The 25852-nt window shown below is 50.7% G+C and overlaps 1 protein-coding gene and 2 long non-coding RNA genes across 4 annotated transcripts in view; 1 reads left to right on the plus strand and 2 right to left on the minus strand.

The window, feature by feature from the left end:
• Positions 1-2437, plus strand: part of LOC125336859 — a 31249-nt gene extending 28812 nt beyond the window's left edge. Inside the window, exon 4 of the long non-coding RNA XR_007207864.1 lies at positions 2254-2437. This is a non-coding gene — a long non-coding RNA (uncharacterized LOC125336859). The remainder of the gene's footprint in view (positions 1-2253) is intronic.
• A 14041-nt stretch (positions 2438-16478) lies between these two features.
• On the minus strand, positions 16479-21923 carry LOC125336888. The gene is made up of 2 exons (XR_007207873.1): positions 21774-21923; positions 16479-18269 (listed from the first exon to the last, which is right to left on the minus strand). It is a non-coding gene; the product is annotated as an uncharacterized LOC125336888 (long non-coding RNA).
• Positions 21924-22207: 284 nt separating this feature from the next.
• Positions 22208-25852, minus strand: part of OLFM1 (olfactomedin 1) — a 32290-nt gene continuing 28645 nt past the window's right edge. For both annotated transcript variants that reach the window (XM_048325219.1, XM_048325218.1), the window contains exon 6: positions 22208-24039. In XM_048325219.1, coding sequence (XP_048181176.1) covers positions 23365-24039 — 675 coding nt within the window. In that variant the 3' untranslated portion in view covers positions 22208-23364. The remainder of the gene's footprint in view (positions 24040-25852) is intronic.

The raw sequence follows: 25852 nt of genomic DNA on the forward strand, positions 1-25852 counted from the left end.
GTCTCCTCTGACAGGGTTAAGCCTTTTCCTCTGTGAAATAAAGGAATTTTCCTGCCCTGGGAAAATAACACTGATGGCACCAGGAAAAGGTGGCAGTAGATCAGATCAAGCCATAATCCACAGAACTTAAAATGGACTTCAAGGCAGGGAAAAGCTGCCAGAACTCAAGAATCTCTTGGACAAGGCTCTCAGGCACATGGGATGATTTTTAGAGGGTCTTGTGCAGGGCCAGGAGTTGGATTGGATCTCTGTGGTTGCCTTCCAGCTCAGAATATTCCCTGATTCTAAACAAAGCCAGGAGTTCCCTTAAAAACACCACCAAAGCAGCAAATTACATTTACAAACGTGTGTTCAGACCTGCCAGGTCCGGGATTGTGTTTTCAAGCCGTGCAAGAGCGAGGGGGAAGTGACGGCACGGGGCAAGCACATGTGGCAGATCTGTGGGATCTCAGCAAAAACCTCACAAAAAACCCCACAGAACTCCAAACTGAGCACTGCAGTGCTCCAGTACAGACCAGTTTGGCCCCACAAGAGCACAAACTATCCATCCCCTCCTCCTCAGAGCACCAGTACAGCCCAGTAGCTTGCAGGAAAATTATTGCCCAGTTTGATGCCTTCTCCTTCAGAATAATCCCACAGTTGGGTCCTGTCACTGCTGTTAAATGCCCCAGACAGCAGCACTACTAAAAACAAAGTATGAAAGCCAGGGGAGAGACTGGGAGAGGAAAAAAATGAGCAGGGAACAGTCTATTAATACCTGCCTGTACTGCCAGTGGCTTTAATCAGCACTAATAATCCCTCACCGTCAGCAGCATTTCCATTCACTCTCTAATTTGAAATAATTATTATAATAAAGATTCTATTACCAAGTGCTGCAAACAGCGTCCCTGTCACTAAAACTGCACCTGGTAATTGAGCAACAAAGCAGCAGAGGATCCATCAGCCACACACACCCCAAAGAAAGAGAGCATGAAGTACCAGGCTGCAGAGCCCTTTGCTTGTCATAATCCATTTGGGGTTTCATTACACATCCTGCCGGAGCTGGGAATGCAGGATGAGCCAGACACGGGAAGGGAAGACCTAAAGGGGCAGAATATTCCAGGGAAATGAGGTTTGTGTCGATATTGTTCTGCTGAATCTGGCAGAAGGGTTGGCCTCAGCTCCTGTGTGGGAAGCCGAGTGCTCACAGGGGGGAACCCCACACCCACATCAGCAGCAGCCACATCCGAGTGCGTTCTGTGCATTGATTTTTTCCCTCATTTCATTCATTCCATCTTGTGGAGGAAAATCCTGAGATCACAGGCTGGTTTGGGTTGGAAGGGAGCTTAAAAATCGTCCAGTGCCATCCTCTGCCATGGACAGGGACACCTTCCACTGTCCCCCGTTGCTCCAAGCCCCATCCAACCCAGCCTTGGGCACTTCCAGGGATGGGCCTGCAAATTCTCTCCAAGCAATCCTATAAACCCCAAAGAAATCCTACAGAGGTCCTTGTCCTTGGAGCCAGTGCAGCTCCAAGGTTCCTGTGCTGGAATCCCCATTGCAGGACCAGAGTCTAATTAAGCCATGCAGGAAGAGAGGCTGTTGTCTCGCCGGTCAATTAATCAATTTCCCAATTAGGCAGCCCACTGATGAGGGTGGAGGGAGCTGGGCAGCCCAGGGAGGTGGAGGATGAGCTCAAGGCCTGCTCCACTTGCAGTGTTTGATTCTCAGGGATGTTTGATTCTGTGGGGATGTTGATTTATCTGGGGAAGGGAATATTTCACAATCCTAAAACAGGCAGGGCTGAAGTGGAAAGAGTGATTTGCCTTTCCCCCCTTCCAGGAAGTCTGGATGGAAAATGAATCCAATTAATTACATAATACTCTGACACAAATGTAATTAATTTAAAACTATAAAAGTATCAGAGCAAAGAGAGCAGTGGCTGAAATTTGCTCTCTACAGAAAACACTGGCCCAGGGTGCCCAGAGCAGCTGTGGCTGCCCCATCCCTGGAAGTGTCCAAAGCCAGGTTGGATGGGACTCGGAGCAACCTGGGATAGTGGGAGGTGTCCCTGCCCATGGCAGGGGGTGGGGCTGGATGAGCTTTGAGGTTCCTTCCACCCAAACCCTCCTGTGATTCTGTGAAAATCAAAATTTTGTCATTAAAAATAACAACAGAGCCAAATTTCCAACCAAAAGCCTTTAAGCACTTCCCCTCCCAGTGCAGCAACATCATCCCAACATCAAGACACTTCATTCCTTTCCTTTGGAACAGCTCTGGAGCCAAGAGAAGACAGAATCCACTACAAAAGAGAAGGAATTTGGGAGAAGAACCCAGAAGTCTCAGCTCAGTTTCAGCCTCCCCACAACCCCGGCCCTGTTTCGTCAGAGCCGCTCTTTATGTGCCACCAGCTGCTTCTCTTCTGCCTTTTTACTGTCCTTGAAAGTGGAAGCTTCAAGCTTTGGGTTGAAATTTATTATTGATAATAAAATAAATAAGCAATCATTGCAAAAAGCCCTAAAACACTTTCATGCTTAATTTAAATGCACCGATATAACACTTGGAATAATCTCATGAATAGATGCAGGGACTGAGATCACGCAAAACAACATCAGCAAATTATCCAGTTGCCAACGCGACTTCCTGATAATAAAAGGCAGCTCAGGACAATTTACCATTGTTTAACCAAATTTATTTATCTCCACATAATTGCAGCACAGCCCTGGGGGAAGCAGTTGGGGGGAAATAATTGCGAGTTGATTTATTTTGAATTTCGTTCGCTCGAAATTGGGATGGAAAATTAAAAAGGTGGAATATTTTATAGGGGAAAAAAAAAAACCTGACCAAAAAATCATTTCAGAATAACTAAATCTCTTTGGAGGGATCTGGTTTGCAGCTGCAAGGTGCCCCTCTGGCTGGTTCCTCCTGCTTGGGGAGCCGTCATTCCCATTCCCCCAATGGAAAAATCCATTCTTTCCTTCAATAAATCCATGGTTGCTGCTGAAAATCACCAATTTTTACGGGAAGGCTATTTTCCTGAGAAAATGCCAGCTCAATCTGGAAATAGCAGAGCGAGCCCTGCTAGCAAGGAGTTTGAAAAGGTTAAAGAAAGTCTAAAAGCTGTTTGGGAAACGCAGGGAAAAGAAAATGCGTCATTCCAGAGGCGAAGCCAGAGCACCCGGAATTTGCCCCCCTGCCAGGCTTGTTTTGGAGGAGATGCTTCACCTGTGGCGGGCTCAGCAGGAGAACAAAACATTCGGGGAGAAGAATGGAAAAAGCTCTTTGATGCATTCCCACAGCTGCCTGTGAGGGAGACACAGGAAAGGCCTGGGAACACCGAGGTTTGGAGCTTTGGAACCCTTCAGTGTCCCAGATTTTGGCAGGATGGAAGGGCCCAGATGCCAAGAGCAGCTCAGCAGGTCTCTGAGGCAAAGCCTCACCTGGGAGCTCCCACATTCTGCAGGCTGCCTGCACACGCTGTGGTACTGAACCCAGTTTCTCAGGGAGAGTCCAAGATCACTTCAGGACTTTTTTCTAGACCCAGACTAACTTTAGGCTGAGCAAGACTCTGTGGGAGTCCCAGCAAAGCAGAAGGCAAAGCTCTTATTTGGCAAGGTGCAAATGGGGTGACAACAGCAGAGGAAGATGAAAATCTGATTTGGCAATCTGGGATGAGAATTTCTCCTGAGCTCCTTCCCCTCTGCCCTTGCACCCGAAGGAAGGGATGCTGCCAAGAAAGACCAGGACAATCTCTCCTCCTTCCTGGGATATCTGGGCTCTCCCAAACCCCAGTCCCTCCTGGATTTAATTCCAAAATCTCCATGTGCACAACCAAGTAGGACTCTGGGAGAAGCATTTTGCTTTCTACATAAAAAGGAATGGTCTTAAAACTCTACGTTTCTTTTAAATCACACTTGAACCCAAAATATTTTGCTAGAGCCTCGCTCTATTGGTCATGCAGAGATTTCAATCCACGAGGAAGTTTCCTTGCCTAATTCCCGTGTCCTGCTGACCTTCCCTCTGTCCCACATCCCAGCAAAGCCAGCTGAGGACCCGAGGAACTCTCTCTGACCACTCCGCCTCACTGGGGCATCACTTCTGCCCCTCAGCCCTGCTTTTGGGAGCTCCGAGCTGTAAACTCTGTCAGTGTTTGTTGGTTTTCCTTCGTCTGTTACCCATTTAACATCTTTACACATCAGAGCAGCCTATTTACGGTCGCCTTCTCCGGGAGGTTCCAGTGGCTCCCTGGGCTGGAGCAGGAGCTCGTAGCCACGGGCCACCTCAAGCAAACACAGCCTGAGAGATCTCTTTGTGCTGCAAATTGTGCTGCTCTTTCAACTCCGCCTGCAGCTGAAGCCGAGCGGGAACACGGAGCCCAAATCTCCCAAGGATTCTCCATTTCACAAGTGAAAATTGAAATTTCCTCGCGTTTTGCTTTCATTACACTCAACTTTTCGTTTGTTCTTTGGCAAAAATGGGAAGAAGCATCTCATCACCAGCCTGAAATGGCAGTTAAGGACTTAATCTGTAGAGGGCTTCTCACACTGCTTGGGAGTTAATTATTCCGCTAGATGGACCCAAGAGCGTTCCCAGTGTCCTGTGCCCCCCGGGAAAGGTCTGAGCAAGGGGACACCAATTACTCAACACAGTCCTCCAAGACAGGATTGCGGGATCCCAAGATGGAAAATCTCATGACAACGTCTTCCTTTGTCCCACATCAACACTGCATCCCCAGGGAAACAATTTCCTTCGGTTCTTTGCTTTAATTAAGTGTGTGTGTAACAACAATCTATTTAAATAAAGTTACAGCGAGACAGCCGAGCTCTGCTCCGAGCCCTCAGCCAGCGCTGGGCGTTCTCCTCTGCTCTTTATTGACTGCGGTAGTCCCAAAAAATGGGGGAAAAAGGATGCAGATTCCTAGCAAGCTGTGCCATCTGTCACCCTGGCCACTTGTCCTGGAGGATGGGTGTCCATCAGGCCAGTTGGTGTTTGTGCTCCCCAGCCCGTGCAGCAGTTACAGATGGCCTGGCCCTTCAATATTTTATCAGCCTCTACCACCACCAAAAATCCCCAAAGCAGCTTCATTTCTGCTTTCCTAAATCTACTGGAATGGAAAGTTTACCCAGAGTGATTTTCAGCCAAGATGACTCAAGCCAGAGTCCTCAACTGAACTCACCTCCCTCTGCAGCACCAGAGCCGTCCTGAGTTCTCTCTACCTTCAAATAGAGGTGGGATGAAAGGATTCTGCTCTCAGAAGGCTCAGCTGAGCTCAGCTCATCCCTGCCAGTGCCTGGCCACAGCCATGGAGCTGCTGAAGCTCTGCCAAATATCCTCATGCCACAAATCCTTGTGCCATCCCACAGCCCAGCAACGCGAGGAGTGGTCCGGGGAGGATCTGTGACCATGCTGGCAGCCTCACTCCAAAGGGCTTTCCAGTGTCCTAGAGAACTCCTGGAAAAACAGCAGCCTCAGAGAAAGCAAATCACTGCAGCTACTGCCTGATCCTCTGTCCTGAGCAAGAGTTAAGATATTTATAATTAACCACATTGAAATTAAAAGCAGCTCTGATGACCAGGCTCGGTTTAGCGCTGGGGCGTCACTTGTGGGCTGCACTCCTGGCACTGCAGACAAAATCACAGCATTATTTAGGCTGGGAAAGACCTCTTAGATCATCGGGTCCAACCTCTAAACCCTGTCCCCAAGGGCCACATCCATGGGATTTTTGAACCCTTCCGAGGATGGGGTTCCAGCACTTCCCTGGGCAGCCTGTTCCAAACCCAAGTGAATGGAGTAACAGTTGTTGCTTCAGAGGAGATGCTCAAGCAAATACAGGAATTACACAGCATCGCTGAACTTGCCTTGATTCCTCTCAAAATCCTCCCCAGCCCGATTTTTCCATGAGTCTGACCCTTCCTTGCTGGTGCTGTCAGCACCTGGTGACTCCCTCCTCTAACCACAGCACACCCAAACTGGAATGTCACCCCCGAGGAGGTGACAGTCCCCTCTGCCTTGGCACAACACTGCCAGTGACCAAAACAGACAGAAGGATGGATGAACTTCAAGGATGTCCAGTTTATTCCCTGCAACAGCTTCCAAACCCAGGCTCTGGAGAGGGAATGCTGAGGATCCCTCCAGGCAGGACTTCTTGTGTTTCCACAACACTGGAGCTGCTCCAAGGAAACTGGGGAAGGATGTACTCACCCAATTCCTCTGTCCAGTTCACAAACTGAAGACACTGCCCCAGATTTGGTCCCAGGCACAGGTGCAGCTTCCTGGTCAAACCCCACCACGAGGAAGGTGCTCCTGACCCAGAGGGAATTCGTGGCTTTGGGCACATGGAAGCCAATTATCCCTTTCCTCATTTCCCCATTCATTTTCACCTGTTCCTCCTGCCAGCCCCGGGCCCTTCAGTTCAATTAGCACCCTCCCCACGTGAGATGAGGAACAAGCCTTGGCAGCAGAGATTTAATCCTTCCAAAGCCAGAAAAGATGGAATGAGACCCCAGGCAAGGAAATGTCCTCTCCCCAGGTCCTGCTGCACGGTGGCTCTGCGCTGGGGGGCACCTCCTTGCTTACGGCATGGCTGCAGAGCAGCTTCACTTCCAACGGGCATTCCCTGCTCGAGGAAACGCTGGTTTTCCTACAGATTTACTGCTCTGCTCAGCTGACAGCAGCAATTACCTGCTTTGCTTTGTCACATTTGTATTACGGCAAGCAGACGTTTTGATCCGGGCGCTGGGGAATTGCTGCACCATCCAGACTTTCCTGAGATGACTGGAAAAGAAAGGAGTTGGGTTTTTTGTGGTGGTTTTTTTTTTTTTTTCTTCATTTATTTTGATCCTAAAGGTTTGAGGTTCTGCCTAGTGGCTGCTGATAAATGGTAATTCAGTCACCCCCCACAACTCAATCTCCTGCAACCATCATCCCATATCTTGGGGAACATGAAAAAGATTGACTGGGAAAATACAGTAATTCCTAGGGATGCTTGGATTCCTAAGGATCGACCCCCTAGGGATCCTAGGATTCCTAGGGCACCACAGATCACCTAATCTTTGGATGTAATTTATATTTATGTACCCATAGAGCACCTTTGTCTCTCCAGCTGGATGTTAAACCAGCCTGACCAGATCCACAAACACAACACAAAGCAGCAGAATTCCCTGGCTCCTCTTGCCAGCTCCTGGGTATTGATGTTTGTTTGGGTATTTGCAGAGTCTCCCGTGCTGAATTTTCCACTGGCTCCCACTCAGGTGGCTCCCAAGGGCACTAATTGGGATTCCCTTCATGGCAGAGCAACCTGAGTCCCTGGGCAGGCTCAGCAGCCTCCATTAGCATTCCAGGGCGGCTCCACTCATCAGATTTTCTCTGGAATAATTATCCAGAATCTAGAACTGGGTGACATGGCCCAAGAAAAAAAAAAAAAACCTCCCCAGCTGGAGATGCAGCAGTGTGGCTGATTTCTGCAGGTTGCATTATAATCCTCCATCAGACTTTCTAATGACAATCCCAGCGCCGGCTGGGTTTGCCCTCCTGGAATATATTAATGTCAGCTGCTCTGCCCCATTCCAGGCATTAAAAGCCCTGCTGGATTTGAGCTGTAATCCTTGAAAAGTGTAATCCAAGCAGGACTGGTACACGTGTGCATAACTGGCCAAAAGACCAGATTAAAGCAGCAGCATCTGCCTGGGAGCAGCCTTTGGAATTCCTGCGCTGCTCAGCACAAGGAAATGAAACCCTGCCCTGCTTTAATTTTCATTTCTAACGCAAATCCTCATTTCTCATCTTCTCCCTGAGTTTTGGGGAGGATTACAGGGAATGTTTTGGGCTTGCTCTCCCCTCCCCAGCACACAGTTACTCGCTCACACTCCTGGGCTTGCTCTGCTGGGTGACACAGAGGGTCTCACACACCCTGTGGGCACGAGTCCCCCTCCCCAGCCCTGCTCTCCTGGAGGGTGCAGTGAAATCCAGCAAAAATCAGGGGCTGTTTGCTCGGCCCTTCCACATTCCTCCCAGGTTTTGGGCTGGCAGCAGGAGGGATGTGTGAGAGGCACCTGGAGCACGAGGAGGCTACAGGGCCGAGCGGAACAGCTTTCAGTTCTCACGAGCCTCAGCCCTGGGAATGAAAATAGCACCATCCTGCCGTGCTGCAGGGGCTGCCAGCAAGGACATCTTCCCAAAGCCGTGGTTTCTCTCTCCTGCGTATCCTGCTCGCATCCAAACCACCTTGGCTGCAGAGAAACAGGGATGAGAGAGGACAAACTCCTGGAAGCAAAAGGAACAGGATGAATTTGCAGCAGTTGAGGCTCCTGCTGGATCTGCTGGATCCGGGCAGTGCCGGCTGCTGCCTGGACCTTTAGGACCAGGGTCCAGCCCATTCACACGTAGAATGGGCAGCTCACCTCGGGAAGTGAGAAGGAATTGTGTCCCTGCTCCAGGTTTTGCTTCTCCCAGCTCGGAGGTGCTGAGCTGGAGCCCTGGAGCGAGGCTGCTCGGTTGTCTGAGCACGCTGTGCCCAACCCCATCCCCTGGTCCCCTGTCACGGAGCGGCGGGGCAGGGACCCGTTTGCACATCCTCATCACAATCGCTCCTTGTCTTTCCTCCTGCTCCTCCCAGCACCCTCATTTGCAATTTTGCCGTGTTTCTGCTCTGCCTCCCCGGCCCATAAATCACATCACCGAGAGAGGCAAGCTGAGCTGACAGAAGACATCAGCAATAAGTCAGACGAGAGAAGAGATACCATGGCAGCAGAAAACAGGAGAGGGCTGTAATAATAGCATCTCTTTTATTTATCATGCCATCTCAAAGTTCTCACTGGCTGCGTCTCGGTGCTCCGTGCCAGGGGACAGGAGGGACAGCTGAAGGTATTAAGAGCTGACCTGAGCTGCTGTGGAGAGCTCAAACAAAAGACAACTAGGAAAGAACCCAGGACAGTCTCACTAACACAGTTCTGCTGCTGCTGCCTCGTTTTTCTGAGATCTTCCAGGGGTGATACTGACTCAACAGCGCTGCTGGATCTGTCCCTCCTTCTGGGACTAACGCCTGGGATGGGGTTATTGGGTTCCCTGTTACAGCTGGCATTGTATGCACTGCTCAAAAGGGTGTGAAATGCCACCACCACCATCGGGAGTGCCTGGCACTGGTTTTGCCACCCAAAATGCTATGGGATAACAACCAGATTCCTCAGGCTCCCAGAGCTTCCTAGAAGGATGTTCCATGTGTTGACCTGGACATGCTCATCCCACCCATTGCCCTTCCCCAGGCTGTGCTGCTGTTTGGCACACGGCAAAGTGGGACAGGACCTTCTAAATATAGAGCTTTCCTAATGGCTGCGAGGGGGGAAAAATATCCTGGATCCATTTATCTTTGCAAGGGAGCACCGTGGGGATTTCATAATTAAACTGTGCACATCCAGTTGCTATGGAGCTTTTCCCAGTGCCTGTATCCATCAGCCAGAGGAAAATGGGTCAGTGTAGCTCTCTGCAGGCACCAGGTCGCATCTGGTTCTTCCCTTGAGGAAGAGGCTCTGAGCTCGTGGTGTTGGTGGAGGTGGCCAAGGTTTGCACCAGCAGCCGGGTGATGCTGAGCCAGGACCTCCCAGGGGCATTTTGTAGCTCTCACCTTCACACCTGAGCCACGGCCAAGCCCTTGGAAGTCTCCACCGGGTCACAGCAATGGCCTTGCAAGGACACGTTGGAAAATCCGCCTTAATTTTTCATTCCTTCAACAGAGCCAGTCCCAACTTCAAAAAAGATAAATAGAATTAAAACCCCAGCCTTGCTGAAGAGCCCAGAGCAGGCTGGCTGCTGATTCTGTGTTTCCTTTTCTAGCCATACAATTCCAGTTGTAGCCAGGGATGTTCTTCCTGCAGGTTGCCTATCCCTACTTATCTTGATTTTCCATGGAAGCCATTGGGAGCCCTTCCCCTCTGAGTGATTCTTTGGGAATCACACCCAAACCACTTCATTCAAACGGCTCTGGGAGTTGTATTTTGTGCATTCCTTGGTCACCTTTAACGAGGTTTATGTGAAAGGTCAGAGCAGCTGCGTCCTCCGTGGATCCCAAAGAGGAACAGACAGCAGAGCAGCTGTGCTCAAGGTGGGCTTGACCTTATCAGATGGAGGCAATGTAGGAAAAATTAAAAAAAACCTTGCTGGTGCAATTAAGCAGCTGCCTGTGAGCCTGGGACAGTGACAATTCCTGCACAGCCAGCGTGGGACGTGGGCTGGAGCAGCATCACCCCCGGAAAGCAGCAGGCTCTGGGAAGCAGTGGGGGTGTGCATAGATTGTGGATTTAATTATCATCTCCCAGCCCACCTTTTGGAGCAGCCAGAGGGAGAGGTTGTTGTTGTTATTATTAATATTATTACTCACTTGCAAGAACTTTCAGATCTGCTCACTTTTAATCAGTCAGACTCCTGGAGATGATTTGTGCTGTGCTGCCTCAAAAAAAAAAGGTCCTTGGCAAAAGTCATCCTGCTTTAATTCACTGCCTTCAGCAAGGGACAGCCACCTCCTCCTGGGCATGGCCACCAAGGGCAGCAGGATGGCACCAGGGCAGCCAAGGATTCTTCCCATTATCCCAAACTGGTTTGGGGTGGAAAAGACCTTAAGGACCATCCCATTCCACCCCCCTGCCCTGGGCAGGGACACCTCCCATGATTTTTCCTGCTGTCACCCTGAAGGCACCATAAAAACCCCCACGAGCGTGGCAGAAGGAAGACACCGAGGGCTTTCTTTCCTCACAAACACCCAAAGCTCCTGGCCAAGGTGGTGATTTATCAGCCTCGTTATGCCATCAAAACCAATCGCCTCAAAACACAACCAAGGCCTCTCCCGGCATGTTAACAGCCAGGGCTGGAGGAGGGAAAAAGGGCCGTAAAAATAACGAGGAAGGGTTTTATGGGAAAGACTTCCGCGGGGAAGAGTTGATGGCTGTGCACGTCCAGAGGCCAGGAACGCTCAGCTCAGGGTGGGAAAATGTCAGGCAACCACCAGCAGGTCAAAAACCCTGGGAACAGAGGGACGTGCAGGGGGAACCCCCGCAGCCGCACCGCACAGCTGGGGATTGGACCAAAAAAGCCAAATCATTCCCAGCTCCCACTCGGGACTACGCAGGGTCTCACCTACTCCTGAGTCCAACGCAAAGCCCTTTAATGAGGTTAATTAACACACAGAGCCGGTGCCGTCCCGCAGCTGCCGGCACATCAGCCTGGCCATCAGTGCAGCGGGTGCCGGCAATTAGAGAAGCACCAGTAATTAATTGCTCTGTTTTTCTTGGTTTTGCTGTTGTTTTTCCCTCTCTTCCAAAAAAGGGATGCAGACCCCATGCACCCTTGGATAGAGCTGGGAAGTGGACCCTGCTCTGAGTTAGATTTGGAGGGTTATCAAAGCCTTGGTGTACCCGAGGCTCAGCTGAACTGCAGGGACAGAGGAAATTACTGAATTTTGGTGCAAAAAACTAATACTGCAACAGAAAAATGAATCAAAAAATCCCATTCTTTGATATTTCTAAACAAAAGGGTGGTCCCAGAGGTGAGCTCCAGCCCTGCCAGGGAGGGGAAAAGCATATTGTGCATTTCTGAGGTTTTCCAGTGCTGTTCTGCGCTCCCGAGGTTGTACTTGGTACATTTATTTATACACGGCCGACTTAATTAGATGTTCTTTTGTCTCCAGTGGCAGCGAGGTGAATCAGCACTCTCTGTACACATGGCAAGGTCTCTGCTCAGGACCAGCTCCTCGGAAACTCACATTCCCAGCCTTCCAAAAAACCCTGGCAGGGGGAAGGGGGCTGTGTTTGCCCTGACCCAAAGCTCCCAGCGCTGCGTTTCTCCAACGCGGCTTTGATAACGCAACCACAGAGGTTAAAAGCAAAGGCAGCACTTTAAGGGGGAAAGAAATCCCCAGGAATCACCACATTCCCAGGAATGAGGGGCTCACTCAGGGCAGAGAGTGGCAACACGAGTGGAGCTGCTCCTGCCTCTCCCTGCCACCGTGAATCACCTGCAGCTTGTGTTGCTCCAACTCCTCAGGCACAGGAGACAAACACAAGCTGATGAAAAGGATTTTTACCATTAACTATTTCTTTTCCTACCTTTGGGGGTTATCCCAGGAGAGAGCAGTGTCCCCCCCAGTCCTGCACACCATCCCAAACCCCACGGGAGCGCTCTCGCCTTCCAGCCCAAGCCAGGTGTCCTCTGAGAAGGCTGTGGAAAAGCTGCAGAGGTGAAGTAATTTATCCAATTAACAAACGCACACAAGCACCTGCAAACCCGGGGGTGTGGTGGGGACATCACCGCCTTGCTGAGCCCCAAACCCGCCCAGCTCACAGCAAAGCCACCCAAAGGACCTGGGCATGAGGCAGCCTGGGGACATTTGAGTCCTGAGAGGTGTTGATCTGCCCCAAAACAGGATTCGAGGGTGGTTCCACACCCACTGGAGCAGCCACAGCCGTGTCAGCGCAGCTGCTGCAAAGGGGCCCTGATTTATACATTGATTTTTGCTGATTTTTTTCCATCAGCAGACCCGGTCCCTTGCTGTTTTATCCTCCAAACCCACTCGGCCATGTTCAAAGCAATGCAAGACTGAATGCCAAAGTTTTACACATTTTTTTTTCCCCCCTCTCAGTGTCTGGCTTCATTTTTCATCAATGTTTTCATGCAACATTGCCAACATCGTATTGTGAGGTGAACGCGTGGCTGTGTCAGCCAGATGTCTGCATTCCAGCACTTCCATTTGCAACCAGCAATTCCTCCTGCCTCGGGAAAAGCGCTGCCCACCCTGCTGGAATACTGGAATGTGGAGAATGGAGCAGGTGCTGATGCCCAGGGGAGGATGTAGGATGAGGCGATTCCTCCCGGCTTTCACTCGGGCGGGATTTTTCTCTGGCAGATGGGAGTGGGCTGCAGCACTCATTATTTCATTGCCACCTATTCCTGGCAGTCTCACAATCTTCTGTTCCACCGGGGCGAGGAGCCATTTGTGGGCTTTGGACGTGTGAGTGGGAAGTCGTTATCAGGCGCTTTCTCCTCAGCCCAGCGATTATGCAACAGGAGGTGGGGTGTCCAACCCGCAGCCTTGCAGAAAGTCCTGGTTTGGGTTGGTTTTGGGTTCGTGGAATCCCAGACTGGTGTGAGTTGGAAGGAATCTTAAATCTCATCTCCTTCCACCCCCGGAGACTTCTCCCTAGCACAGGGAGGAGGTGACAACCCACCCTGCTCCCACCTCCTCGTTCAAGCCTTGCTTGTTGCTCCTCCAAAAGCAGTTGGATTGAGGGCTTGCAGAAAGTCTCCTTGCACCTGTGTTTTCCATGGGAAATGGTGGATTAGCAAGGAGAAGCTGGCTGTTCTTGCTGCCCGCTGAATCCCCCTTAACGAGCTTTCCTCAACAACCCCATTTCGGAGTTAAACCCATTCCCAGGGTGAGAGGGAAATACCCTGAAAGTGTGGATAACTTCAGCACAGGAGGGAATTCAGCAGGAGTGAGGCCTCCCAGGCCTTTGCACAGCTCTGGGTGTCTCCCACATTCCCAAGCCCTGCTGTTGGAATCGTGCATGGAATTTGCCCAGCTCCCAGCCATGGCATCCCAGGCACGGGCATCAGAGCAAACTTCCCCCTCCACCTGCTGCTGTTATTGCATCCACAGCAGGCACAATTTGATTTATTGGAGCGTTTTTTATTTCCCAGTGGTTTCCCCAGTGCTGTGTGTGGAGGGAAGATGAACTCCCTCACTCCTGCCCTGCTCTCTGATCTCATCACTCTTCCAGCTGCTCCGTGGTGACGGTGACACGTTGGTGTTTGGGCCTGCCCTGATGCCAAGATACAAACAAAAAGAGGGGAAAGAGGATGGGATGGAAGTGCAAGTGTGATGTTCACTCCAAAATCCCATTATCCCGGCTTTTCCTGGGAGATGAGCATGTGCAAACGTGACTCTGCTTGTCTGGGGTGTCGCCGGACACAATGTGTGATATCTGCAGGCAGGTAGGGAATTTGGGGATTTCCAAAAAGCATCTGTGACCTCCCAGCTGCGCCTGCAAGGGGCTGTGTGCCCAGAGTGAGGGGAGATGGAGTTCCCAGAAGAGAGATGGATTTCCCAGAGCACAGAACTTTGCTGCTCAAATCATCCACCCCAGGACATCCTAAGCAGGCCCAGAACAGTCCTGTAAAGGCTCCAGGAGTTTTATTCCGGTTCATAAAAGAAAAATGGGATTTTTTTTTATCTCTCCATGTAGCACAGCACCACACATAAAGCAGGGAAAACCTCCTGGAACTTGAAAGCTCGAAGGGTGCTCGCAGAGAGGTTACAGGGCCTCTGTCACCTGCCTGAAGTGGGATATTTAGGGCAAAAACTCCACAGAAACTCATGGAGTATTTTAGGATATAAAAAGCAAAGGGAGAACATGACCAGATGCTCTCTGGATTCGTCAGTGAACAACAGAGACACCGAATGGTTCGACTTACCAGATACTGAAAGACAGCAGAGATTAATTTCAGCACTTAATTAGAATCCCTCTCATCTCCCTCTTCATCCCTGTTTCCCTTCCCTTCCCTTCCCTTCCCTTCCCTTCCCTTCCCTTCCCTTCCCTTCCCTTCCCTTCCCTTCCCTTGTTTGTCCACATGTGTTTCCAGGGAGCGTCCTTCAGGGAAGAGGGAGGTGTGAGATATGCCAATGTTTATTTTAACAGCTCCTTTTTTAGGGCTCTGCTGTGAACATGCTCCTCCTGTTGAACGGGCTTGTTGCTATGGGATGAACTGCTCCAAGTTCCTTGGGCTTGTACTTCTTCTCCCTTCCACTTACACTCAGGTCCCCACTGAAGGATATTTTTGGGGGTGTTCCCATGGGGTGTCCCTCCTTCCCCTCGTTAATGCTTCCAGGGAATTAATGACCCACTGAGTTCGATGTCCTCACAGAGTTTCAGCTGCAGCTGGGCTGAGGCCCAGGCTGGACAGGGCTTGGAGCAACCTGGGCTGGGGAAAATCCCCGGGGTGGAAGGAGATGAGATTTGAGATTCCTTCCAACCCAAACTGGTCTGGGAGACCATGAACCCCAAACCAGCTCAAACCAGGACTTCCTGCAGTGCTCGAGCACTCCTGTGAGGCTCGAGGTGGATGTAGAGCACCTACCACACCTCCCTGCTACACCTCCCGCAGCACCCCCAAAAATCCTGCCTTAACAGCCCGCAATCCCGGCATTAACACTCTATTTATTATTTAAATAAACCGCATTAGAGCATCGCCGAGCACTGCCAGCTCTGGTGGCCTCTTTCCAGCTTTCAGCAGAGCATTTCAGCTCCTCACACAGTCCATTAGACACCATCACCCCCAGGACAAATTTCCTGCTGACCCTTCGCTGATTGCCCTGCCGCAGGTTTTCTCCCATCTGCTCGAGCTGCGCGGGGCTATTTTTACGCCGAGGGCTGGAACATTTTCTAGCTCTTTATCCCGGCTTTATGCGTGCCCGGGGCTGGACCGGGCAGCGGGGAGCCCGTGGCTGCTGGAGGGAGCGGGGATGGGAACATCTGGCAGCGGCAGAGCAGCGCGATTCGCTCCCGTTACGGTAACGCGGTGACGAGGGCTGGTAATTAAACGGCTGGCGGCTTTTTCCTGTGCAAAAAAACCCCAGTTTATCGAGTTTCCCAAAGCAAGTGTTGTGGCTGGAATCTGGGCACGGAGCCCTGCTGGTTTACAGCGCTTCAGCTTCCTCTGCTGCTGCTGCTGCTGCTGCAGCGAGGGCTGCTCTGGGAACGCAGCAAACAGCTGCAAACAGCTGCAAACAGCTGCAAACAGCTGCAAACACACCCCAAACACCTCTAAACACACCCCAGACACACCTGCAAACACCTTCAAACACACCCCAAACACCTCCAAAACCACCCCAAACACACCAAACACCTGCAAACACACCCAACACCTGCAAACACACCCCAAACACTTGCAAACACCTTCAAACACACCCCAAACACCTCCAAAACCACCCCAAACACACCAAACACCTGCAAACACACCCCAAACACACCCCAAACACTTGCAAACACCTTCAAACACACCCCAAACACCCCCAAAACCACCCCAAACACACCAAACACCTGCAAACACACCCCAAACACCTGCAAACACACCCCAGACCCCTGAAACACCTGCAAACACCGGCACCTGGCCTCTGTTGCAGACTGGGGAATGCTCAGCAGAATTTGGGATCTCCTCCTGCACAACATCCTCTGTTTGCAAGGGCTGGTTTTCTTCCCAGGGATAAGAGATCCTAAAATCCCCAGAGGAGAGCCAGTGAGGAGACAGAGGTGTACACCTGGCCTGGTGTCACCATCATCATCATCATCATCATCATCATCATCATCACTGCTGCCACCACAGCTGTCCCAGAGGATCCCAGCCCTGTTTGGCTCCATCCCCTGCAAATCCCAAATACCTCTGGCCACTGCTGTATCCACTGCTCCGGGTGTTTCAGGGGAAATGCCAGAAATGCCAGGAAAGAAGGAATGTGGGTGTCTGGAAGAGTTTCTCTTCTGCTGCCAGCCCTCAGGTGGGGTTTGCAAGAGAAAATTTTATTTGAGAGCACAAATATTTGTGCTTGAAGACAGTGGGCCTCACCTAACACCTTTTCTCCAGGAACACTCCTCTTGGATTGCAGGACTCACCCAAATCTCACTTCCCAAAGTGCCCAGAGCCACCCCGTGTCCCTCTCACCACGGCAGATCTGTCCTTTCCTCCTCCAGTGTTTGCTGCCAGGTGATCCCACGCTATTCCTTGCTCATCCCTGTATTTCCCTGGACTTTGCTCCCTCAGCAGAGCACAGCTCCTCCCGGCCAGGATCCCTGGCAAATTCCTGCCCAGCTGCTCCTTTAAAACCCCAGCACAGCCACCGAGCCTCCTCCGCATGGCTCCGCACTGCAGAACTGCAATAAAACTTGAATTAACTGAACGCCTCCCTCCAGAGGGGACCTCCCTGGCCCCTCTGAGTGACTCGTGCAGCCACAGGGTGTCTGTTTTATTAGGGAATGCCAGGGCCAATTTGATGGGAATTGGAGGCTGCTCAGGCCACGGAGAGGAAGCAACATTCAATTCCGAGTGACAGTGTCCCGGTGCAGAATGACTGGTAAGCGCTGAGTTGCCACAGATGGCAGATCTGTGTTTCCTCTCCCCAAGGCCCCTCGCCTCTGTGAGCATTTGAGGAAGGGCCCACGGTGCTGCTCTGCCTGCAGACGCCTTTTCTGGTAGCTCAGAAAGCGCCAAAATGGGATAAATGGAAAGATTCTCCTCAGAGTGAGGAGGTTCTCTAAAAGCCAGATCAAAAAGGCAGGAGGAGGGTGAGAAAAAGCTCAGCCCTTGCCTGGAGAGATGGAGCTGATTCACTCTCGAAGCTGGCAGGATGCTGAGGACCAGCAGGAAGCAGCAGACTCTGGACAAACCTATGGAGAGGTCCCAGCTGCTGGTCTGGGATGCTGCTCCCTGTCCCAGACCTGTCCCTGAGGACACCAAACTCACGGAGCCATCGGTGACCGCGGCTGCCGGCCCAGGCAGTTCCTTATGCAATCGCTCCTCTTTTTGTTCCTTTTTTTGGTTTGATTTGACAGATTTGTTCAAAACCAGCGTGGGAATACAAATGACACGTTCAATCCAGATCAGCTCCCGGCTTTACAGCGTCCCAGAGAAGATCAGCGCTGTATTATCACAAGTGCTCCGCTTGGGCTGAGAACAAAAGCCCAGCTCAGGTTGTAGCTCGTGGGGTATTGGCACAGCTCTGCCACACCCCAAAGCCACTTCTCTCTGTCCTCCCGTGGTGGTTACACAGCAGACTCCTACCAGCCATGAATTTCTTCTTCCCAGCACTGTTTTTCAGGAGGAAGATGCAGTTTGGGGTGAGGGCTGGTGCCTGTTCTGCTGCATCCCTCCTTTATCCTCATGGATGTGATGGGAGCGCCGCCATCCCTTCCGAAAGTCTGAGGAACCACGTTTGAGAGGTTTTCAGCACATCCCTTAATCCCTCTTCAGGTCGGCAGAACCACAGCTGCTCCCCTTCTCTGCAGATTTTAGGAAGACCTCATCCCTGGGCTTGTCAAGTGGTCACTCACCTCCTCAGATTTTTGGCCACCACGGTAAATCCGGCCATGGACCCATCTGTGCTTCACAGAAGACCCAATTTCCCTCCTGTGTTTGCAGCTGCACTCCTCCAGCTCCCAGCTTGTGTGATCCACGGAATATAATCCATGCCCATCTGGCTTTTACTTCTTCCGGATGGTCCTGAGCCTGCAATGTGCTGGAACAGAGGGTCTCAAGAGCTGTCAACAGGCAGAAGCACATCCAAGGTCAATTAATATAACGAGGGATGGGTACATTTGTTGTTACAGTGCTGTGAGAGTGGAGTCATTAGGAAATCAGCCTCTAATTGCCCTCTTAATGATTCTAACTCCTCTGCACTCATTCAGAAGCATCTCTATTGTATCAGGTATAAAAAGAGCAGCCTCCCTGACACGGTTTATGACTTTATTGAAACCCAGGGTTTTATGCTAATAACCCTCAGCTCCTGGGCTGTATTTCCCCAGTGAAAGAAATGTGTGCGTTGGTGTGGGTCCAAGGCAATTTGTAAACACGAAGTATTAAAGGGGCTCAATATTTGAAAAAGTTTTAATTGGAAACTCAACAAATTGCTTCGCAAGTTCTTAATGCTTCAATATGGAGCTCTCAGATAATGAGGAGCTAATTAAGGGGCCAGGATTCAGTATTTTATGATAACTGTCTCCATATGGGCTCAGCACTCAGTGCTTGCAGAACTAATGAAGGTCAGGGAAGTAACAGCAAAGGAAGAAAGGGAAATGTTTAGCTCTCAGAGTTGTGATGATGCTAAGCAACGGCCAGGGTTTGTGCCTGGCTTCTAGGCCAGGTGCTGAGTGAGCTTCATTTAACTCCTGGGACAGGCTGGGGAAGTGTTCCAGCAGCTCTGGGCTGCACTTCACAGCCCAGAGCTGCTTTTCATGGCCCAGAGCTGCATTTCAAGGCCCAAACCTGCACTTCACAGCCCTGAGCCAGGCAAGATCCCCTGGGATGGGCTGAGGGCTCCAGGGAAGGGGGATGGATCAGAGCCAAGGGTAGGGAAGGACCATGGCTTGGTGAAGTGTAGGAACGAGAGCAGATCCCATCAGGTGCCCCCTTCATCCCAAGGCAGGTGTCACCCAGCTGGAGGGCACTGGTCCCTCTGACTCAGGACGAAGGCAAAATTAAATAATGGAATGGTTTGGGTTGGAAGGGACCACAAAGATCATCCTGTGCCAGGATGACACTTTCCACTGCCCCAGGTTGCTCCAAGCCCCATCCAACCTGGCCTTGGACACTTCCAGGGATCCAGGGGCAGCCAAAGCTTCTCTGGGCACCCTGTGCCAGGGTCTCCCCACCCTCACAGGGGGAAATTTCTCCCTAGTATCTCATGTACGTCTCCCCTATTTCCGTTTTAAGCCATTCCCCCTTGCCTTGTCATTCATAAAAATCCCCTCTCCATCCAATCCATCCCAGCTATGGAGCTGGGACTCGGCTGGTGGGGCTGGGAGCAGCTTGGGTTCTGCAGCAAGGCCTCCCAAACCCCTGGAGCAGGGCTTCCCAAGGAATACCTTGGCAAACATGAACGACACATAAACACACAGAACTATGGTCAGATGTTCCTCTGAAGCAGCTCACTGACTCCCAGGACTAAATTTGGACCAACAAGCCTCGTGCATCAAATCATTAAGTCACAGGCTATAGAAAGCAATCCTCTGGGACATTCTTGCCTTTGAGTGGCTCATCCACTCCCAGTCTAATCCATACCATTAAGTGTACGGCCATATGGCATCCATTTATAGAATATCGCACTGCAGGCAAATAGGACAAAGGTACACCCCTCAAAGCACTCCTCTCATCTCATTAACTTTGGGTCCATGTTACACAGGAGCTGCTCCGGCTCTGCTGCGTTCAAGGACATTTTGTGCTGCGGAGCCTTTGTCTTAAATGAATTGCACAGGGAAAATTAGAATCTAAATGTAGCCGTGCCCTAAAGCAAACAGCATTATTTTGCCTTTCTGTAACTCGATTTATTTCTGCAGATCGATGTTGTGAAGCAGGCGTCTTCTTTTGTCCTCGACTCCTGTCTAATGACCACGCCGGCTGTGGGGAATTTGGCACGGGGTGCTGTTGCTGTGGCAGGGTGCCTGGGTGGGCTGTGCAGGTTTCGGTGGTGCCCTGCCATGTGCTGTGCTTCTGCCTGAAACCTCTCCCCAAAACTGGACACATTGGCTGGGGCAAACTCTGTGAATACCTGCAGAGGTCTTGGAGAGGAACCATCTCCTCGTTAGAACACCTCCTAGGATGGAGGACGCCAAGCCTGGCTGTGGGACAATAAACCACACCAAAAAGCAATCCAGCACGTGGTACAGCCAGGATTCCCAGCTACTTTTCCACCCTGAAGCCCTCGAGGAGCTGGGCAGGAGCAGCTCCAGTGCAAAGCCCAGCCCTCATGCCATCATCAGCCTCTGTCCCATCAATTGCAGCATCCCTGGATCCAGCTCTAACCCTTACAAAACCAGTGTGCTGCCCTTCAGTGAGTTTGCACTGAAGAAATACATTAATTAAATAGAAATGACTGCAGGTGCCTTCCTGCTTTTTGGCTTAACAGATTTCTCCTGCCTGTCGAGGATCAATACTGCTGCCAATTGCACAATGGGTCTCCAGCCCCTCTTTTTGAGCTTCTTGGGGGGAAAACCACTGCTAAATAGTGAAGTTCTCCCCAAACCTGGCAGTCCAAAGTGCTGGAATTACACAGTGTAGCAGAGGAATGAGTCCTCAGAGAGCTGTCCCCATTCTGCATCCAGCCACGGCTTCAGTGAGAGCAGCAGTGCTGACACAGGGCAGCCTCTCAGCCCCGTGGAACTGCCTGGAACACCTTCACCACGAGGATTGCTCGGTGCTTGTGGTTTAATCCAGCTCTGAGAAACCACATCAGACTGGTTTTCTTTCCCCTTTCCCTCCTCCTGTTGAAGAGCCCAGCAGGGAACTGCTGCAAAGGCCGAGAGGTTGAAATCCATATGTGCAGCTTGCAGCAAACACCGATTGCTGATATTCAATTTCCTGACCTTGGTGATCCCTGCTCCTTCCCAGGGCCCTAAACCATCCATCTGCTGAGTCCAAAGGCTGAGCCTCATTGGGCCACTTGGCTGAAAAATTGTCATTCCTGGTGGTGCTAAACATGGTCACTTCTGTGGGGGAAGAGGCAACAGGGATCTCACACCAGCCCAGCGAGGCCTTTGCAGCTGGCACAGGGACCATGCCCCTGCTGCCCTCGAGATCCAGCTCAGGGGGCTCCCTGGGAGGGCAGGAAAGGTGCTGTTCCTTCACCTGGAGCTGGTTGGAGTGGGAATTGCTAAATATTGTTCTCCTGAGGGTGCAGGGGAGAGATGGGACCCCACATCTCGCAGCAGAGAGAGAGAAGAGCCCACATCTCACACCAGACGGATGATGGGACCCCAAATCTCACAGCAGAGAGAAGAGCCCACATCTCACACCAGAGGGAGATGGAACCCCAAATCTCACAGCAGAGAGAGAGAAGAGCCCACATCTCACACCAGAGGGAGATGGAACCCCAAATCTCACAGCAGAGGGAGGTGAGACCCCACATCTCACACCAGAGGGAGATGAGCATCCTGCAGCCCTGCGAGGGCCCTGCTTTGGCAGAAGCAGGAGGGCTGATCGTGCTGGGCACCCAGCCCCCAGCAGTGACAGTCACTCTTTAGAATAAGTTAAATGAAGGAGATTTGTACCTGCACAAGCCTGTAGCAAACTCAGGGTGGGGAGCACTCCAAGAATCCAAGAAGGAATGGGATCCAGCTGCACTCAGCAGTCCAAAGTGGTGTCTCCAGCTCCGATGAAGGTGACAGATGATGAGATTTCCTCCTGTTGTGGCAGCAACACCAGACACTGTCAGTCCCTGAGGGGGTGGCCGGACCCTGCCCACAGCAGGAGCAGCCACAGGATTTTATCTCCTTGAAGCAGGGCCTGCTCCAGATGAAAATGGCAAGGGAATCCCTACGGAGCAGAAAGCCAACCCTCCATCTTCCCAACCCCCAGCCCCAGCTACACATCAGGAAATATTCCCTGGAAGGAAACTCAGGATGGCTGCTCAGCATTTACCCCCAAAAATTCCTGTTCTCCCTCCCTCGCTCACTCACACAGAGAAGACAACAAACAAAGCAGGGAAGTCTCCTAATAGTTTTATTGTTCCTTAGATAACTGTGGATAGTACAAAGTTTTCCTCTTAAAAAAAATTAATTACCTTCACACTTCCATAAACAAAGCTTCCCATGGGAATCTGCTGCCACAGAATCTCCATGGAAGCGATTTCCAACCACCATAATGCTATGCAGATAGTATAACAGTAAGAGAATATTCTTGTAATTATCAACATGAAATTGGTTACCTGTGTATAAGGGTGAACACTGATATCTTTTTTTTTATTTTTTATTTTTTTTTTGCCTTTTTAGAAACGAAAGAACCATCATTTATTAAATCCAAACTACATCATTGCATTTACAACATTCATTGCATAAACTGGACATACAAAGTTTTGCCACCTCTGGTAAATAACAGACATACATTATACAATATAGCTGCTGAATACATAAGTTCAAACAATATGGGTACAACAACTTGTTCATAATACATACTTAAACCATCGTGTTTAATAAGTTACTAAGACACAGATCCATGAGCTACTTCGGGTCTCAGCACAGTTAATCTAAGTGACAAGAACACAGTTGAGAGAGACAGTAGCTGCAATGGAAGGCGAAGAAAACTAACCTGTGATAGGTCTTGTTGAGACAGCCAGAGCTCCTCACGGGTCAGCTTTTCCTGCTTTTCCTTTCCACACATCCATCACAGCTGCCCGTGACGCCGGGGGAATGTCCATGCAACCCACACACGGAGGAGAGCGAGGCTCCCGAGGGTGAACTTCCAACAGTCATTGCCTTACTGCTTGAGGATGTACTCTAGGTTTGCTATCGGAACAGAAACAAAACAAAACCCCAAACTGAAGTGGTTCTCTGAGTGCAGTTCCAGCTGCAAGTACATGGTTACTCGTGAGTCTATAACACAGGGCCAGACTTCTAGAAATGTAGAGGTAATGCTGATCTGTCAGGTTTATGCTGGGTAATCCTCCATGACGTTGGTCTTAATTTTGGCAGCTGTTTATATATTTACTTATCTGAAGTATGTTTCCTTATGAGCTTTTTTTTTTTCCTTAAATTAGTTTCTCCCTTTTTTTTCCCTTTTTATTTATTTTTTCCCTTTTAAATTTTCACTCTTATTCTATTTATTTATTTTTTTTCCTAAACCCAGTTTCTAACCAAGGCCGGGCTACAACTCGTCGGAGCGGATGACGTGGAAGAGGGTGACGTTGTACAGGATTTGGTGCCCGTTGTTCCAGGCGTAGAGAGCCCGATCCTTGGGGTTGTAGTCCAACATGGAGATGTGGGAATACTTGTTCTGGAAGGGGATGTCGATGTACTCGTAGGTGGAGGCGTTGGTCTGGTAGGCGTAGTGCACCTTGGTGCCGCCCGAGTAGCCGTTGGTGACGTAGAGGGTGCCGCAGATGATGAAGGCCTCGCCGGCGCTGCGCTTCGGGTAGCTGGTGTTCCAGGTCTGCAGGCTCTGCAGGGTGTTGGGGTCCAACTTGCTGATGACGATGTTCCCGGCGTTCTGGTTGGTGGCGTAGACGGCCCAGAGCCCGTTCTCGTCCACCATGAGGTCGATGTCCGAGTGGCCGCCCCAGGCGTAGTGGTACATGTTGTTGTAGCCGGCGTAGTCCAGGCTGCGCGTCTTGAGGATGGTCTCCGTTTTCAAGTCGAACCTGATGATGATGTGGCTTTGGTATTTGTTGAAGTAAATGGAGCCGTTGTAGACCACCTGGCCCGTGCCTGACCACGGGTGGGGGAGGCGGTGGGAGGTGAAGTTGTCGGTGTTCATGAAATCCGCCATGGATTTGTACTCCCGGACGAAGCGGTTGTTGTGGTAGCTGTCCATGTACCACACCTGGACAACACAAACACGGGGGGGTTAGGAATCACCCCAAAAACTGGGCTGGGAGAGAAATCTACAGCCAGGAACTATGGAATTGTCATAAAATGGTTTGGAAGGGAGCTTAAAACTCATCCAGTCCCACCCTTGCCAGGGACTCCTTCCACCAGCCCAGGCTGCTCCAAATCCCGACCAATCTGGCCTTGAATCCAGCCAACATCTGTCACCTACACCCAGAAATAACCCCAATTTCTGGACCCCCGAAATCAGCTAAGAAATCAACCGAACAGCAAAGCTTTCCCTGGGGGATAACCTGGTATCTCCTTGGCTTAAGTGCTCCCCTGGGAATGCTGAACCACTGCCACCATCCTTCCTTCCTGAGGGCAATTAGCAACATTTCCCTGGCTAAACCCACATTTTCTGTCACTGCTGCTTTTGTTTCCCGAGGTGGCACTCAGTAAATTCCAGCAGCTGCTGTGCACAACTCCATTAATTTGGAATGCGGGAGCGAGGGATGCAATCACTCATTGTCAGGCAAATTCAGGCAAAAAGTCCATATTGGTTTAAAAATCATACACTGCTGCATCAAAAAGCTTAAAGCGAGGCTGCTGAAATATAAGAGACAAAGACATCTAAATCTTGCTCTGGGTAGATTGGGGGGAGATTTTAGATTATCATTTAAGTGCCAGTTCACTGGGGACACTGTCTAGACTCCTTAAAAAAAAAAAAAGCTTTTGTTATATGAAACCAATTCCGAGGCAAATGACCAAGCTGTGCAGTTAATATCCACAAGAAATATCCAGCCAGCCACTGACATTCTGGATGCAGTTGCTGCCTGAAAATGAGAGAGCTGCTTTCTGTAAGAGCCATTTAGGAAGGAGAAAAGGTAAATTTAGGAAGGAGAAAAAGTAAATTTAGGAAGGAGAAAAAGTAAATTTAGGAAGGAGAAAAGGTAAATTTAGCAAGAGGGAAGCCTTTAAGGCTGCAGATTTGGGTGATGTAGTGCAGATTTCTTCTGCAAACCCCTTGCAAAATGTGACAGCTCCGTGTCTGGAGTGTGATCATCAGTCTCTGAGAAGGACAGCCCAACATTTGGCTGCTGCCTTTGGGAAGTCAAATGGGGTCTCCAAAAACTTTGTAGGGAATTTCAGCCTTCCAGCATTACCTCCCTGGAAAACCTGCAGAGGTGGGGAATGAGGGTGTGGCAAATGGCTCTGACCCCCAGCCCCAAACCTTGGTGGGTTTGGGGGTGGCTGCAAAGCACCAGAGAACACCCAGAGCTGGAAATGAAACTCCTGCCTTCAACTGAACCAGCTTGGGAAATTAGAAGGGGAAAAATATCCAAATCCAGGCTGTCTCTTTGCTGTTCCCACTTCATGATCTGGTATGAAGAATTTGACACGCAAACATGTTGTGCTCTGTTTTTAAAGCCCAGCAGAGCCCTGTGTCACCACGCAGGGGCTGCAGGACCCAACAGCATTCCAAGGTCTGGAAAAGCAGCGATTGATGGATGAGCCATGTCCCATCACAGCAGCTGGCTCTGAGCAGCCTCCTCCTGCCCACACACAGCAATCCCAGCTCTCAGCATCCACCTGCTGCTCCCCCGGGGCTCACAAACCTCCCCCAGTTGTATTCCGTGGTTTCGTGACATGAACAAATGATCACACGAGCACCAAACACCTCCTGGGGCTCGGGGCCAGAAGCTGGGGATGATAAACTGCCCACCTCTGCCCATCCCCACTTTGCCACTCTGCTGAGCAGCCAATGAAGTTCCCTTAATGGTGTGTTCCTAATGAAATTCCCAGCAGGTTTTGTATATTAAATACAC

This window comes from Corvus hawaiiensis, chromosome 21, assembly GCF_020740725.1.
Source record: "Corvus hawaiiensis isolate bCorHaw1 chromosome 21, bCorHaw1.pri.cur, whole genome shotgun sequence".
Classification (NCBI taxonomy): Eukaryota; Metazoa; Chordata; class Aves; order Passeriformes; family Corvidae; genus Corvus; species Corvus hawaiiensis.